The sequence below is a fragment of the Barbus barbus genome (genome assembly GCF_936440315.1).
Source record: "Barbus barbus genome assembly, chromosome: 8".
Lineage (NCBI taxonomy): Eukaryota > Metazoa > Chordata > Actinopteri > Cypriniformes > Cyprinidae > Barbus > Barbus barbus.
The window spans coordinates 10,484,893-10,500,732 of record NC_136736.1 but is presented as its reverse complement, the minus strand read 5'-3'; the positions used below and the strand labels follow the sequence as shown (position 1 = coordinate 10,500,732).

General features: G+C 39.4%; 1 protein-coding gene across 3 annotated transcripts in view; it reads left to right on the top strand.

Annotated features, from left to right (window-relative positions):
- The window catches only part of LOC306874087 (teneurin-3), a 238,565-nt gene that overhangs the window by 155,562 nt on the left and 67,163 nt on the right, over positions 1–15,840 (top strand). For all 3 annotated transcript variants that reach the window (XM_079423825.1, XM_079423827.1, XM_079423826.1), the window contains 3 exons: positions 207–401; positions 2,681–2,881; positions 6,020–6,205. In XM_079423825.1, the coding sequence (XP_079279951.1) occupies positions 207–401; positions 2,681–2,881; positions 6,020–6,205 (582 nt within the window). The remainder of the gene's footprint in view (positions 1–206; positions 402–2,680; positions 2,882–6,019; positions 6,206–15,840) is intronic.

The following is a 15,840-nucleotide window of genomic DNA, read 5'->3' as shown; positions in this document are numbered from 1 at the left end:
AGTGATTTTTGCATAATAGGTCCCCTTTAATTCACAATTTCAATTTGCGCAATTTGAAGGTTAATGGAAGCACGACTAGTGTCTCTGAATGGTTTAGAGCTAAAACAGTAGAAGAACAGTATAAAGAAAACTGCACCTATTGAATATGAATCTCATAAATTACTTTCATCTTTTATCTCATTTGCTTTTTGTTTTTCTATTCAAAGCTGCTTGTCCAGTGCTGTGCAGTGGCAATGGGCAGTACTCCAGGGGGCGCTGTCTTTGTTACAGTGGCTGGAAGGGGACAGAGTGTGACGTTCCTAGCAACCAGTGCATCGATATTCACTGCAGCGGACACGGAATCTGCATTATGGGCACCTGCGCCTGCAACACAGGCTACAAAGGAGACAACTGTGAAGAAGGTCAGGGCTACAAATCAAACACCGGTGGTTTTGTCTTGCAAACTAGTCTGCTTATTTCAGTATCTCTGCTTCAGTCAAAAATGGATTGTTATTTATTATGTCTCTCAAGAAATCATGTTTTCATAGCAAACCCTCCATTCAGTGGTCTGATGTTAGAAAACAGTTTATTTGTCATGCAGAGTTCGGAGCTGTTTCCCTCCTTACAGACATCTCCAGCATCTCAAGTCTCAGTTCATAAGAGACCCATCAGAAGCCCTAATGGAAGCATTTATCTAACACTGCTATTTCCAGCATTCTTGCCATTAAACCCCACTGCATTACACCATCAAAGATGTGCAAGATAATGTGTTATCAACGTGATCGCTGATTACCCATTGGTTTGAGGGGGATTGATTTTACATTTTTTTTTCCTCTAGAAGTGTTTGAAAGCTCTGTCTCTACGGACACGGACAGGCTTTTCACCAGACCTGATAAAAAGAGAGAAAGAGAGCTGGCGCGAGAGAGAAGGGCTTGTTTGAGTGTTTGAGGGAGAGAAAAATCTGTCCAGTTCATATCGCCTTTCAGCATCACTTTGCTTAATGAGGAGCCTAACGACTTGTCTGAAGCGTTCAAAGGGACTCTTCTGCCTGTGACCTTCTTTGATAATTTACTGTCCCTGCAATAATCATTACCCATGAGTTAATAGTTCAATATTCCAGAAACAATTGGCATTCTCCACTTCACAGAGCAAATAATTACATTGATGTCCCCGCTGATGTGCAGGTCCCTTACCCATCAGCCTCGTGAGTGGGAAAAATGCTAGATTACAATTGATTTTTCTTAATTAGGAAAATTAGCTTTGTGCATAGTGTTTATGTTACCGTGACTCGGCACGCAAATGTAGAGCACGTGGTGTGCTGTGTTTATAATTTTTTTTTCTGTAAGCCAGAAAGATTCCATTCCTGCTGCTCGATTGTAATGATTTGGCACGAGCAACAAAACACGTACATCTCTGTACCCGGAGAGAAACCGGCTAATGCAATTTATGGAGGGAACTTTATTTTCTGGTCATGAATTGGCCTTTTGTCAATCAATGGCATGATTAAGCCCATCAACTACCGCACAATCAGAGGAATTAAGGGTTACTGAACTTCAGCCTTCTCCCAGGGGCTATTAAACATAAACACACCTGCACAGTAGCCCCCTATGGCTTTTGAAAAAGGAATGCATTGCACCATCCCACTCTGCAAATTCAGCCCCACTTGCTCCTCAAATCTCCTAAAAACGGCTTTCCCATCTGTAGAAGTGGACGTCACCCAAGGAGAATAAAAGATCTCTAGCACATTCTTTGAGAGCACATTGAGCAGCACATAGATCATGCTTTGCTACATGTACTGTCTGAATCTGCTTATAATGTGTGTGCACTGGAACAGGGGGGGTTTGAGAGCCATATAATGTGAAGCTTATGCTATGCACAATTTGACATTTAGCAAATGATGGATTCCATTGAGATGAGAGAATTTCAAAAAGAATGTATTACTGTAAAAACACCACATATTTTTCACATTAACCTTCTATTGCACAACGTTCCCTCAGGTTAACAAACCTATTTTATTTTCTTTGCAACACACAAATGCATATATGCAGAAGGCAATAAAATTGATAATGAAGAGAAGAATAAACACACAGTACATCCTGTCTGTCATTTTTTGTTTCTTAGTTATTTGTTAGAGCATAAAAAAAAATAATTTAGAATGTTATAAATCATTTATATGTTATGAGTACTTGCTTAAATTTAGTCTAGAAGCAACATTTTGCAATATTAGAATAGATATGGATACAACAAACAAGAATATTGCATCAATGTATGTTTATTTAATCCTGTTTTTGTCTTTTCTATTATTAAAGTAACTGTCTATTTAGTATTAAAGAACTAAACTTTTTAGCAAAATGTTAGAATTACCATCTACTTACCTTTTAGTAAAACTTTTAACATTTTATAAGCATGTTAAACATTAGAGTTAACATTTTAAGTAAAATCATTACTTAAATAGGAATCACTTCTTAGACTTTAATGTAGCAGAAAAATTTGTAGTTTCTTTCCATTACTGCATAGTGTTACCCTTCACTATGCAAGTCTATTAATGTTTTTAGCAGTCTTTATTCAAGAAAATTAATTAAAATGTAATGCATACAATGTAGGGTCAGCATTGCACATTTGACGGTTATACTTTATTATGCATGGTTTTGCTAACCTGATAACTAAGAGTTTTTTCATTTTTTTCCCCAAACACACACAGTGGACTGCCTGGACCCCTCCTGTTCATCTCATGGAGTGTGTATTCATGGAGAGTGCCACTGCAATCCAGGCTGGGGCGGCAACAATTGCGAGATCATGAAGACTATGTGTCCAGACCAGTGCTCAGGACACGGAACCTACCAGACGGAGAGCGGCACCTGCACCTGTGACACCAACTGGACTGGACCGGACTGCTCCATCGGTATCTTTTCTACACTCACCTCTTTAATATGACATTCTTCCCACTTTATTATTTTTTATTTTAGGCCATTAACAGGCTGTTATTTCTGATGTTCTGTCCTCCTCTCTGTTCAATCTGTCAGCAGACCTTCTCAGTCAACCTTAAATACACTATCATTATGAAATATCTCGCAGTCCATCAAAAGCTCAGCTGCAGCTAGTGTGGGATGCGTGTGCACGTCTTGTGTTTGTGCGAATGACGATACTGATCTCTGTAATAAGAGCAGTATTGGACTCCTGCTGTTTTAGGACTCACCCATGGTCGGCCTTTTAGTTATACAATGCTATTTTCCCAGCAGCAATCTGTGTCTAATGAAAATACTATTTCACCCAAGAGCCCCACACGGCAATCTCTCTCTCACTCTTGCTTTTTCTCTCAGTCCTTTTCTTTCCCATCCCATTTCAATTGAGGAAGAACTACCTGATGTTTTCATGTTTCATTAATTAGTCTTACATCTTCAATTAGTGCAGCGCTGATGAATGAGGCCTGCTCTGTCACGTTGACGGCTGCAGTGCTGTGGTAAATGCTGATAAACGCCTATTGTGTGGGGGACGGGTTTTGATCAAATCGACGACAATGCTCCCAAAAGTGCTGAAAAAATTAGTAATGCCCCTTTTGTCTTAGATAATGATAGGTTGAGAAAAATTAAATACAGAGGGCGAGAGAAGGGCATGTGTCTACAGAAGTGTCATGGCTCTTCATGAATCTGCCCCCTCAGATTTTTTTTTTCGAGCCAAAAAATCTGAAATGTTATTTTTCATTCAAATGATACATATTAGATATAATTTAGCATTATCATTACTATTAGTGCAGCTTAACATTTTTTTTTTTTTTTTAATACTGAAACAAAAAGAGAAAGTACTGCATATAAACACATCCATTAAAAATGAATATATTTTTCTTTCGTCAAAAAGAAACTGGAAAAATTCATGGGTAACACTTTACTGTAAGGGTCTTATTGTTACTACAATGGAGAACATGAAATATAGAACAACACAGCTTAACAGCATTTGTTAATTTTGATCATTTCTGCATGCTCTGATTCATCATTTAACAGTTTAACTTTGTAAATGAATGTATAATTTAACTTAATAAATGAATGTATAAATAAATGAACTGAATTTTACATTTGGTTCATGTATTATGAACAAACTAACATTTCAAGTTCTAATTTTATTTATAATAAGCTAAGGTTTAAATTAAAAGTATTTAATGTATTATGAACAAACATAAATGAACAATGAACTCTAGTGCATTTGTAAGTTAATAGACTATTAATACATGCTGTAAAAATGTTTATTGTTAGCTCATGATGCCTAATGCATTGACTGCTTTTAAAGAACTGAATATGAAAGTGTTACCAAATCATAATATAAATTTTTATAGATCTAACAATGCACATTGTGAATCAATGTGATAAACTAGCCCTTCTTATAATTCTATAAAGAATGAAGTTTGTTAAAAAACTTCACATCACGTCTTGCCTAGGACAGCAAATGGCCGAGAATGGCCTCTCAAAAAATTAGGTGCATGACAGCGTGTGCAACAGGGACACATTTAGGCACTCTGTCCGCACACTCTGGCAGCAACTCCTGCAAAGACGGTAATCCAGATTGATATAGTACAGTTGCAGCCGGCTTACGGCTCGAGCCGTCAGTTTTCCAGAAGCACTTCCCAGCAGCTGCTCTCCATCTGTCTGTGTGAACTTTTTCCTTGTACGCAGTCTCTCTCTCTTTCAATCACGCTCCCGCTCAGAGGAAACTGAGGTGAACTTCAGCAGAGTTTCGTTTGATGAAGGATAAAACACAGGCGCCCACACATACGAAGGGGTGCGTCACTCCGGCCCACCTGCAGGAGGCATAATAACAGCACGCAGCAGGGAAGCCAACCACAAACTGGCACTCACCTGACCCAAGGGCTGCTGGGAAATTCTCTCTTCATTTCTTCACTTCTGTTTCCTTGTCTCAATACACTTTCAGCAGCTCTGGCTGAGTGTCATGTCATGGTTTCACACCTTGTCAGGAAGCACCGCAGAAAGAGTCAGAGAGGAGGTTTAACAATGCCGCATCCCATGATTTGTCTTTATCAAGAAATGTCTTTCTAGTGCTTTGTTTCTTCCATGACAGGGTGTGTCAGGCTGCGAGGCTCTGGTGGAATGGTGTGTGGGCTGTTAAACTACAGCTTGCTTTGCGCCAGTCTGTCTTCATCTACTATTCTGCCAAACGCACACACATCTACACGCACACGTACACAAACTCATAAGCCCATTCCAAATCGCTATCAGACACTTTTCACAGGATATCATTCAAAATTCATCCAATTTTCCCTTATCGGCTTTTGTTGCCAGTTGCATTCATGCCCAGGTATAACAAACACAAAACTAGCTTCTATTGACAAAAACGTGCAATCTCTCTATGGAAGCTTTTGTCAATAGTTAATCTTTTTCTGTAAACATGCCAAAAAAAAAAAAAAAGGTGTATAAACCTGCAAAGAGAAATGCTTATAAAGCACTTCCATGATAGCGTCGATCCCAAAAGCCATTCAAACGCACTCCTGATGTTTGTCAGACCGTGGAGTGTGTATAAATTGATTTATTTTGGCTTGATGTGTTTTCTTCAATCTATGTGGGAGGCCTGTCTTCTGGGTCCGGGTGGAAAGTTCAGCATGTCAATTCAGATCCGCGTCTGCACGCTCTGATGTCTCTTTCCCTTTCCCCAATCACACACCTTTAGCCAGCACCCCTCCGCCAAAGTCTCCATGAGGCATGCACGCACTCCAGTGGGTCAGACAAGGTCGAGATATGTCACTGTTACGGGGTGTCGGTTGAGGTGGGGCAGACAGTCTCTCCTCTGCCACACAGGCCGCTTGACACAGCTGGGGTCTGCAGTTATCTATTTCCTGTCATAAGTTTTTCACACTTAAAGTCAATAACTTAGACATGACTTTTCTCAGGAATGTAACCTCTGCTCTTATTGTTTTGAGTAGAGGAGATTTGCGCTACCGCTTTGTAAAACACATGACCTTCTGTAGTCCTTGGCTATGCTGCAGCCCAGACCAAAAAGTGATTTTAATTTTTTTCGCCTTTGTTTGTGTTTGCAGAGGTGTGTGCAGTGGACTGTGGCTCACACGGTGTGTGTATAGGAGGAAGCTGTCGCTGTGAAGAGGGCTGGACTGGTTCAGTATGCGATCTGAAAGCTTGTCACCCACGCTGCACTGAGCACGGTACCTGCAAGGACGGCAAATGCGAATGTCACCAGGGCTGGACCGGAGAACACTGCACCGTTGGTAAGACACATAATCATCAGTATGTCAGTATTAACACACTACATGGCCAATAGAATGTGGATACCCTGTTTTTAACAAGTTAATTCAAGTGAATTTCAGAGGTCTTTTCCGATCCTGTGTATAAAGATAATTCAATAAAAAAAAAAGTCTGGTGTGGAAGAATTCAACTAGCCTGCACAAAATCCAGACTTGAACTCCACTGAAGACCTTGGGGATGAATTTGGAAGAGCCCATTGCCTAACATCAGCATCTGACCTCGCTGATATCTCTTGTGTCTGAATGGGAGCAAATCCCACAGCCATATTACAACATCTAGTGGAAAGGCTTCTCAGATTCATTGAAGAAAAGGGAGTTAAACTAGAAGTCCCAGAGAGCAGCCATTTGGCTTTTCTACCTATAAAACCCGCAGGACAGCCGATGGGCTGGAAGGCTTTAGGCTAATATCCTTAATCAGCTGTGAACAGTTGCTTTTGTTATGTAAACAATGTGGGGCCATGCTGAGCCACTTCAAGGAAACTTGTGTTTCACTTTGCCATCTTAGGGAGAAATCAACACACATGTTTTTTTTTTCCTTTGTTGCTGAGATTTATTGATAAAAACAGTACAAAATAAAATAAAAAAGAAACCAACCATTTGTACACATATTTACAAATAATATTAAAAAGTGAGTGAGTACATTCCAGCAATCACTCACAATCCTGGCACTGCCATGGTATCTCCCGTCTGCATTTACCACATGTGTATCTGTAGCAGTGAACACATCGCACAGTGGCATGATTGTTCTTGCATTGGTGTTTGACCTGACACATGGCTCTTTTTCCAGGGCTAGGTGTGGAGGGTTGTGTCCGAAGCAATTGTGCATGCTTGATACAGCACATGTGCATTCAGTGCTGCCATGTCAATCATGTTATAGAACACGGCAACTGGCCAGTGCCGTGTCCCTGTGCGGACAGTGTACTCCCGCACCATCTGGTCCATCACATCCACGCCGCACTTTGTGGTGTTGTAAAGGGTGACAGTGTTTGGCTTCCTTTTGGTGGTATTATCAGTCTGAATCACGCTGTGCATGCTGCTAAGAATGTAGACGGTCTTCTTCCGTTTGTAGGACGGGTTGTAGGGTTGTAGGATGTGATGCAATTGGTGACAAATGATCCCCACACACTGGAAATTGCAGCAAACTTATCAGTCTTTGCTCGATCACTCCGGGTGAACCTGCCATCAAAGCGTAGGTGTCGCATGATGTCTTGGAAGCGGTTTCGCGGCATTGTTCCAATGATATGTGGGTTTCCCAGGTTTGCTGACCAGCAGTCACGTAGTGATGGAACCTTGGTAAGCCCCCGCAAGATGACAATTGCAATAAATGCCATTAGTTCAGGGAGGGCCATGAACCAATGAACATGATCCGTTTCCTGTGCATGTTGAATAGTCCATTCTTGAATGCTATGAAGCATGTCAAGAGTGATGAAACACAGGAAGCTCTGAAGGCGACTCGAGATACTTTTCCTGGCCTTAGCCGTTGGCTCTCTATCTGCAGCGTACGCTTTGATTGGGGTGAAAGGGAGACGCGTCCCCACCTGTTCTTCACGCCACACTGTGCCATCTTTCGCTGTCTCTGTCAGGTCAGTCCCCAAACGGGCTCTCTTTTTTGGTTGAGGAGCAGTCTCCTCATCTGCAGTGTGAACAAATTCAAATTGTGAGCAATGGAAAAGTCAAATGATATCACAAATGCATGCATAGATACTAATAATAATTCCAGTATCTCCTTCTCTGTATCGGAATAATGTCTGAAATATCTTCCTAAATAAAAAGATACAACTAAAGCAAAGAAACAACTAATAATGTTTTGCACTTCAGATGGCAGTGAATGCCTGCTAAGTAGTACAAACAAAAAAGTGGACAATACAAAAAAGGCAGAGTAAATATTTATGTCACTCCACTCTGCTTTTTTGGTGTTTTCCACTTACTGGTTTGAAATGAAATAGGAAATAATATGAAATTAAACTTAACCTGAAGACAGATCAGACAGCTCTGAGTCCGAATCCGGCTGAAGTTCTATGTCTTCTCCATCTGAGTCACAAGAGTTTACTTCTCTCAGGATCATTTCCAAGGCCTGCCGAGTGGTGAGTCTTCTCTGCATTTTCTGCATAGCAGCCCTCCCTCCCCCACACATACAAACATGCCACCAGCAACCATTCACACACACACCCCCAACCCCCCTGCAGATTGCTCAGGTAATGACTACATTTACACATGAATTAATGCTAATGATAGCCAAAAGACTAGCCAGTTAGCATCCACTTGGCTAAAGGAGGGTTACAAATCTCTGGGAGTTCTAGTGTTAAAACTTTATGCCAAAGATTTTGAAATTGAACGCTCACCAAGCACTCATGGATAGTGTTTGTGTGTCCACATACTTTTTTGCCGTATAGTGTACTTGCATAATGTGTAAACAGGATTTTCTCTTTCCAGCTGGTTTTGATGCTTTTGTATTGAAGCTATTTGTTAGGAAGGTTTACCTCACATCTTTGAACTTGTTTTGATTGCATATTCCCTTTCCTCCACCTGCTTTGGCTCGTCTACCTCAACAGGAAGTGGACTACGAGTGTTTTTTTTTTTTTACTTTCCCCCTGACCTTTGCTTGCTATCAAAGCAGTGACATTTTCATTGCCGTTGATGCAGGCATCCACAGGGTAACAACTATTCTAAACGACAGCAATGTCTCCTCACAAGCACTAAACTCTGTATATTAGTTCAATCTCAAAGCAGTGGTATATTCGTAAATTTATAAAAAGTAATATATACACTACGGGGCCATTGAATGCTTGAATCTGATTGGCTGATGAACGTTCTAAGATGTACAATTATTTTCAGGGAAACACAAGGTGAACGTAGTTCCAGGCAGGTCTTGACCGCGTTACATGACCATATCACTTCACCAAAGGATTTTAGTTATTTCAAAGGTCCTTACAGCAAAAGAACCAAAACCCACAACGACACTGGCCAAACAAATAAATGTTGTAAATAAAAGGATAAAAACGACATATCGTGTCCATGTTTTTGCCACAAAATTACGTTTAATTATGTACGGAAAGCACATTCTCTCTCCCGCTCTCTCTCACACACATAGGCCTACAGTTTGCACACACCTGAACGTAAGCGCTGTTGTTAGCGCTACTCTGACGATTTTATCAGTAAATTAGTTTAACAACTTAAAAACTACATAAGTTTTCACAAGCGAGGTAACAACAACGGCGCTGTTCGTGAAGAAAATGAACTTAAAGTTTCACTATAACTAACGTTAGAGACATTGCTGCCGAACACTATTGAGAGACACACAGACTCACAGAGGTAATGTTAATCTCTCTCTCTCTCATAACTTAGTTATTAACTGCATTAGTCTGCTATCAATGGCTCAAGCCTCTGTTACGGTTTAAAATTATGTTTTGTAATTAGCAACGGAGGCATTGGATGAGATGCAGAAGAAATAATCCTACTCACAATAAAAAACGGACGAATGCCTTGAAATATATCATCTGATCGATGTCTTGAGGTGTGGCAACCGTAGTATAAGCGGCATAATTGACTTCGGTCCGTTGAATTATTAGAATAATAATGCACACCCGAGGTGGTGATGCGGTCATGAGGCCGTCGTCAATTATTCCTTACATATATATATATATATATATATATATATATATATATATATATATATATATATATATATATATATATATATATATATATATATATATATATATATATATATATAATATAAATAAATTACAATTAAATTTTACATGAAGTTTCTTTTTTCTTCTTGTATCTTCTTAAACTCAAAATATACATCTTACTGGGCAGTTGCTTAACCGTCAGTCACTAAATCTGTTCATGTTGTTAGCGTGTTGGCTACATCCTCCACCAGCTCAACTCTCAGCAGGGTACGTCAGCTGCTCCATTACTCAACACGAGCGATCGAGGTACACGGCCTCGTTAGCAAGCAGGCCTGTTTCGCTGGGCAGCTTTATGAGAATCTGGCCAGCATTTTGCTATTCGTCTTCCAAATTAGCACGGTTAGCACGTAATTCTGTCATGCTCTTCTGTTCAAGCCAGCCACCCACACACCACACTCTCACCCTGACTCCAAACTTTACAGAGCAGAAATGCTTGCTGAGTTTGATCACTTAATGACCTTGTTGCTCTAAGTTTAAACATTATAAATGGCCATAAGCCTTTAGAAGACTATGGAAAAATATTTTAAATTACATGTCAGTGGTTTTAATGGATTGGTCAATTTGACAGTTTCATTAAAGCTGAAGTATGTAATGTCTGTGCGGCTAGCATTACCAAATGGAATTGCAAACATAATGACTGTTATCAAACACATTTGCTGAACACTCACCTCGTTTGTCATTGGTCAGCCAAACAAATTGTCCTGCCCTAAACTCACACCATTGGTCGAGCCAATGTTGCGGTCCGATTGCTCAAACAAAAAGAGCAATGTGTTGATACTTTTCAGAGAACTTATCCTACATAAGACACACTTATAGTTGTCCATGTATGTTGTGATGTGATAAGTATTTTAAAATGAAAACTGACACACTTTAAGTTTAAAGTGTTAATGCAGTATAATGCATTTTTGTGCAAAAAACTTTCCAGGTTTGTTTACTTTGTGTGTGGCCTTCTAGAAATTGAATGACTGAATATATTTCTTTAGGCCAAGGTTGATACTTTGTCCCTCTTTGCTGAGTGCATGCATTGCAGGATGTGGAGGTGTGTGTGTGTGTGTGTGTTTGAGAGAGAGCACAAGAGGGAGCTAAAAGAATTATGGTACCTCATACATCATATGTGTCAGACTGAGATAAGGGGCCTCTTGGTTCCACATAGCGGTGTCTGTGTGTGTTGTGTGTTTGTGTGTGTGACCTTCCCTGTCCCTCTACACCCACTCACTCTCATTAGACCTCTTCACAGTGTGTCCACACACAAACTCCCCTGCATTACAACATACTTGCATCATCATTCTTTCACACAAAGACACCAGACACAGGTACTGTAAGACAGCTCTCACACTGACCAGCAGCATCCAGACATTCTCAGTATTGTTATAAAATTAAATCTTTTTTAAACATTTCAAATTTAAGAGTTGTTCAAAATCATAATTTACACTCATGGTAATAGTAGCCTCAATTATTTTTTGGTAAAATATGACCATGGAGACTTTTTATTTTATTTTATTTTTTTATATGATTGGGATCTAATGATCTCCACCTAAAATCAGAGCTGCATATATATGTTGTTATCATTCAGCACCCAGTGGTGCCTTATATGAAATAAAATTCTGTAAACCTTAAAGAGAGTCAGTGCAATATTAGGTTTGATATATTGTGATAGAGTTTCACGAGTTCACACTTACATATAATAAATAGAATAAAGATTATGCATATTTGGCGTGCTGTCCGAGGGGAGGGCTTGGAACATTGGCCCAAACCCAGAGTACCCCCTTATAGGTTAGGACAGGAATAGTTGTAAGTGCAGAGAAGGGGTGGCGGAGGGATGCTGGAAAACTGTCAAGGAAAAGAGGTGAGTTGGCTGTGTATATATAAACACCTCTTATCTTGTTAACTGGGTTGATTACTGATTACTGCTCCTCTCGTGTTAATTAGGTTAATTATCTGAACGTGCTCCTCTCGAACTTTGTTAATAAAACATCATGTGTCATGCAACACCTAAAACCATGAATGTAAAAAATCAAAGCAGAAAGATCATATAAATTAATCTTAAGACAAGGAGAGCATTTTAGATGCGATTCATTGAAATATATAGGAAATGAATCATACTCTTATACTGTGTTTTCAATCTTTTAAAGCGTGTCTCATCCACGCCAACTTTTAAGACAAGGAACGATCGTAAAACTAGTCTAATGACATGCTCTTTAGTAAACTTAATGCCCATTTAAAAAGCTCATTTATACTGCGATATTCACAGTGTTCCTTAATTTTATATCTTCAGCAAAATCTAGAATATTCAATATATCACCCAGCCCTAATCCTAACTGAATATTAGAATATGTAATGTAAATTTATCCAGACAGTACAGCAGATTTTTTAAAAGACGACTGTTTGATTTAGCTTAGTGTGTGACACAGATCTGTTTATTCATTTGGAAATGATTGGGGAGCTTCATGAGAGGGGGAGAAGGAGAGCAGAAGCGTGAAATATTTCTCACGACACAAACACCCAAAACACACTTTCTGCCAACTGCACTTTCTCTTGTCGGAGGCTGAGATGCTCTTTTTAGACTACTGGTTATTTCAGGACTTCAGGACAAGTTGTTAACAGGACTTCTCAGAGCATGCTCCATTTAGTGGGTTGAGCTACATTTAGTACTTTTTGTGTATCTTAGCACTAGTTACTTGTAGCAGTTAGCTAAATTTTGTGAGACAGGAATCAGAGACACTATGAGTTCACAAGTAGATCATACAGTAATTGTACACAAAATTGCATTTATAGAAATTTAAGTCCATCTTTCAGATAATAGAGCCAATCACATTTTAAATATAGACCCCTATTAGTAGTTGCATCACTGAAAATAACTACTGAGTGACACTAGTTTAAGTTGTAGTTTAAGTCAGCTACACACTGAATGAAAGCCTGTTTCTAAGATGCATATTTCTCTCTCTCTACATCCTCTGAGCCCAAGCATTCACTTTAGTAAACAAGTTTAGGAATATGATGAATTGCAATTTTGGCATGTATAATGTGAATGTACGTACGGTGCATATTCTGGAACAAGAACGTACTCATGTGAGCCCATTTTCTTAGGAGATTTTCTTGGTAATAGCTCTTTAAAAACTCTTTATGACTAAAGAAAATAGATTTTTTTGTGAAGTGTGGCTTGTCAGAAGCTTCCACTGCCAGACATTTGAGATTTTTTATTAAGACTTGTATGCTTCATTAGGCCTTGGGCCCTTCCAGATCATTCATCAGAAGCACAACTCTGACTGTGAGAAAGCCATGGATTACAGCAAGCTGTGCACACACATCAATCAACCCTGCTGGAGCCCCTTTTGTGTGTGTGTGTGTGTGTGTGTGTGTGCGTGTGCCCACACACAATAATGAATCCAAAATAATTTTGTCAAACTTATATACTGTAAAAGTGCACAAATTGAGCTATTCTGTGAAGACTCCTTATTGAAGCAGATCGTTCACTCAGCAGCCATTTTGGTAAGGCCCCCAGGCAGCTATTTTGTTGTCATGCAAGCTGAATGAGGAGAGAAATCTCCAAACTGCTTTCCAAGGTTGGGTTTCATGTCAAATCACAAATAAAATCTGATAACCATAGTATCACAAATTTACTTTTATAGCTAAAGTCTGACAACAAAACTATAGTTTTTAGATTTGTCCAGCTGATAGACACGCACGTCAAAAGATTCTTGGTCACTGGCTGTTTTAATTTAGAGGCAGGACCCCACCCCCACCAACAACATTTGCCATATTGAGCATTGTGATATATCCCATTTATTTCAGGAACAGTGTTACAAGATCTGTCAGAAATCATTATAATATGCTGATTTGGTGCTTATGAAAAAAAATCTCATCAATGTTGAAAACCGTTTTTGCAGCTTAACATTTTAGTTAAAATCGTGATACAATGCCAAAAAAAAAAAAATTCACACTTTTAGTCAAGTCAATATTATTTGTATAGTGCTTTTAGCAATGCAAATTGTGTCAAAGCAGCTTTACATCGGCTTGATATAAAGCTGGGTGGCTTTATATCAGCTTTACAGTATTTAGACAGGGAAATAATTTGTCAAAATAGTGTCATTCTCCTCTGGCCAGACAAAATCAGCAGTTTAAATCTAGGCTAAAGCAGAATCAGATTGTGGGATTGTCAGATTGTCAAAGGACTCATCTGGTTCCTGTGGTCTTGTCCCGATGGCCGTCTTGGAGACAGGGTCTTCACTGGGGATCAGTCTCTGGGGCTCATCTAGGTGTCCTGGCTGTAGAGGTCATCTCTAGGTGCTGATCCACCATCTGATTTGGATACAGTCTGGATCTGGGTGGCTACGGTGACCTCGGAATAAGAAAGAAACAGACTAATATTAGCGTATATGCCATTCTTCTAACAATGTAACAAGTACATCAGGTGTTTTGGGAAGTGTTCCCGGCTCCGGTTGACCTAATTAATGCAGCCTAACAATCCTTTAACAGATTTGAATTATAGAAATGCGATAGTGTATTATGTGTAAATCAGGTTAAAGAGATGGGTCTTTAATCTAGATTTAAACTGACCAGAGTGTGTCTGCTTCCCGAACAGTGTTAGGTAGATTCTTCCAGAGTTTGGGCGCTAAATAGGAAAGTGATCTCCCGCCCGCAGTTGATTTTGAAATTCTAGGTATTATCAAATGGCCACAGTTTTGAGATCACAGTGGACGTGAAGGACTATAACGCGATAAGAGCTCACTCAAATACTGAGGTGCCAAACCATTCAGGACTTTATAGGTAATTAGCAAGATCTTAAAATGTATACAATGTTTAATAGGGAGCCAGTGCAGTGTTGACAGAACCGGGCTAATATGGTCATACTTCCTGGTTCTAGTAAGAACTCTAGCTGCTGCATTTTGAACCAGCTGGAGTTTATTAAACGTGCAGAGCAACCACCCAATAAAGCATTACAATAATCTAGGCTCAAGGTCATGAATGCATGAATTAATGTTTCTGCATTTGACATTGAGAGCATAGGTCGTAATTTAGATATATTTTTAAGATGGAAAAATGCAGTTTTACAAATGCTAGAAACATGTTTTTCGAAGGAAAGATTGCTATCAAAAAGTACGCCTAGGTTTCTAACTGATGACGAAGAATTTACAGAGCAGCCATCAAGTATTAGACAGTGATCTAGGTTATTACATGCACAGGTTTTTGGTCCAATAATTAACACCTCTGTTTTTTCAGATTTTAGCAGTAAGAAATTGCTAGTCATGCAGTTTTTGATATCAAATATACATTCCGTTAGTTTTGCAAATTGGTAAGTTTCATCAGGTCGCGAAGAAATATAGAACTGGGTATCATCAGCATAACAGTGAAAGCTAGCACCATGTTTCCTAAGGATATCTCCCAAGGGTAACATGTAAAGCATGAAAAGTAAGGGGCCAAGTACTGAGCCTTGAGGTACTCCATACGGCACTTGTGATTGGCATGATAGCTCTTCATTTACTGCCACAAATTGATGGCGGTCAGATAAGTACGATTTGAACCATGCCAGTGCACTTCCTCTAATGCCAACATAATTTTCTAGTCTATTTAAAAGAATGTTGTGGTCGATAGTGTCAAACGCGGTGCTAAGATCCAGTAGCACTAATAGAGAGATACAACCACGATCAGATGATAAAAGCAGGTCTTTTGTAACTCTAATGAGAGCAGTCTCGGTACTATGATATGGTCTAAAACCTGACTGGAAATCCTCACACAAATATTTTTTCTCTAAAAGGAACATAGTTGTAATGATACTACCTTTTCTAATATCTTTGACAGAAAAGGGAGATTCGAGATCGGTCTGTAATTAATTAATTATTTGGAGTCAAGTTGTGGTTTTTTAATGAGAAGCTTAATAACAGCCATTTTGAAGGTTTTTGGGAC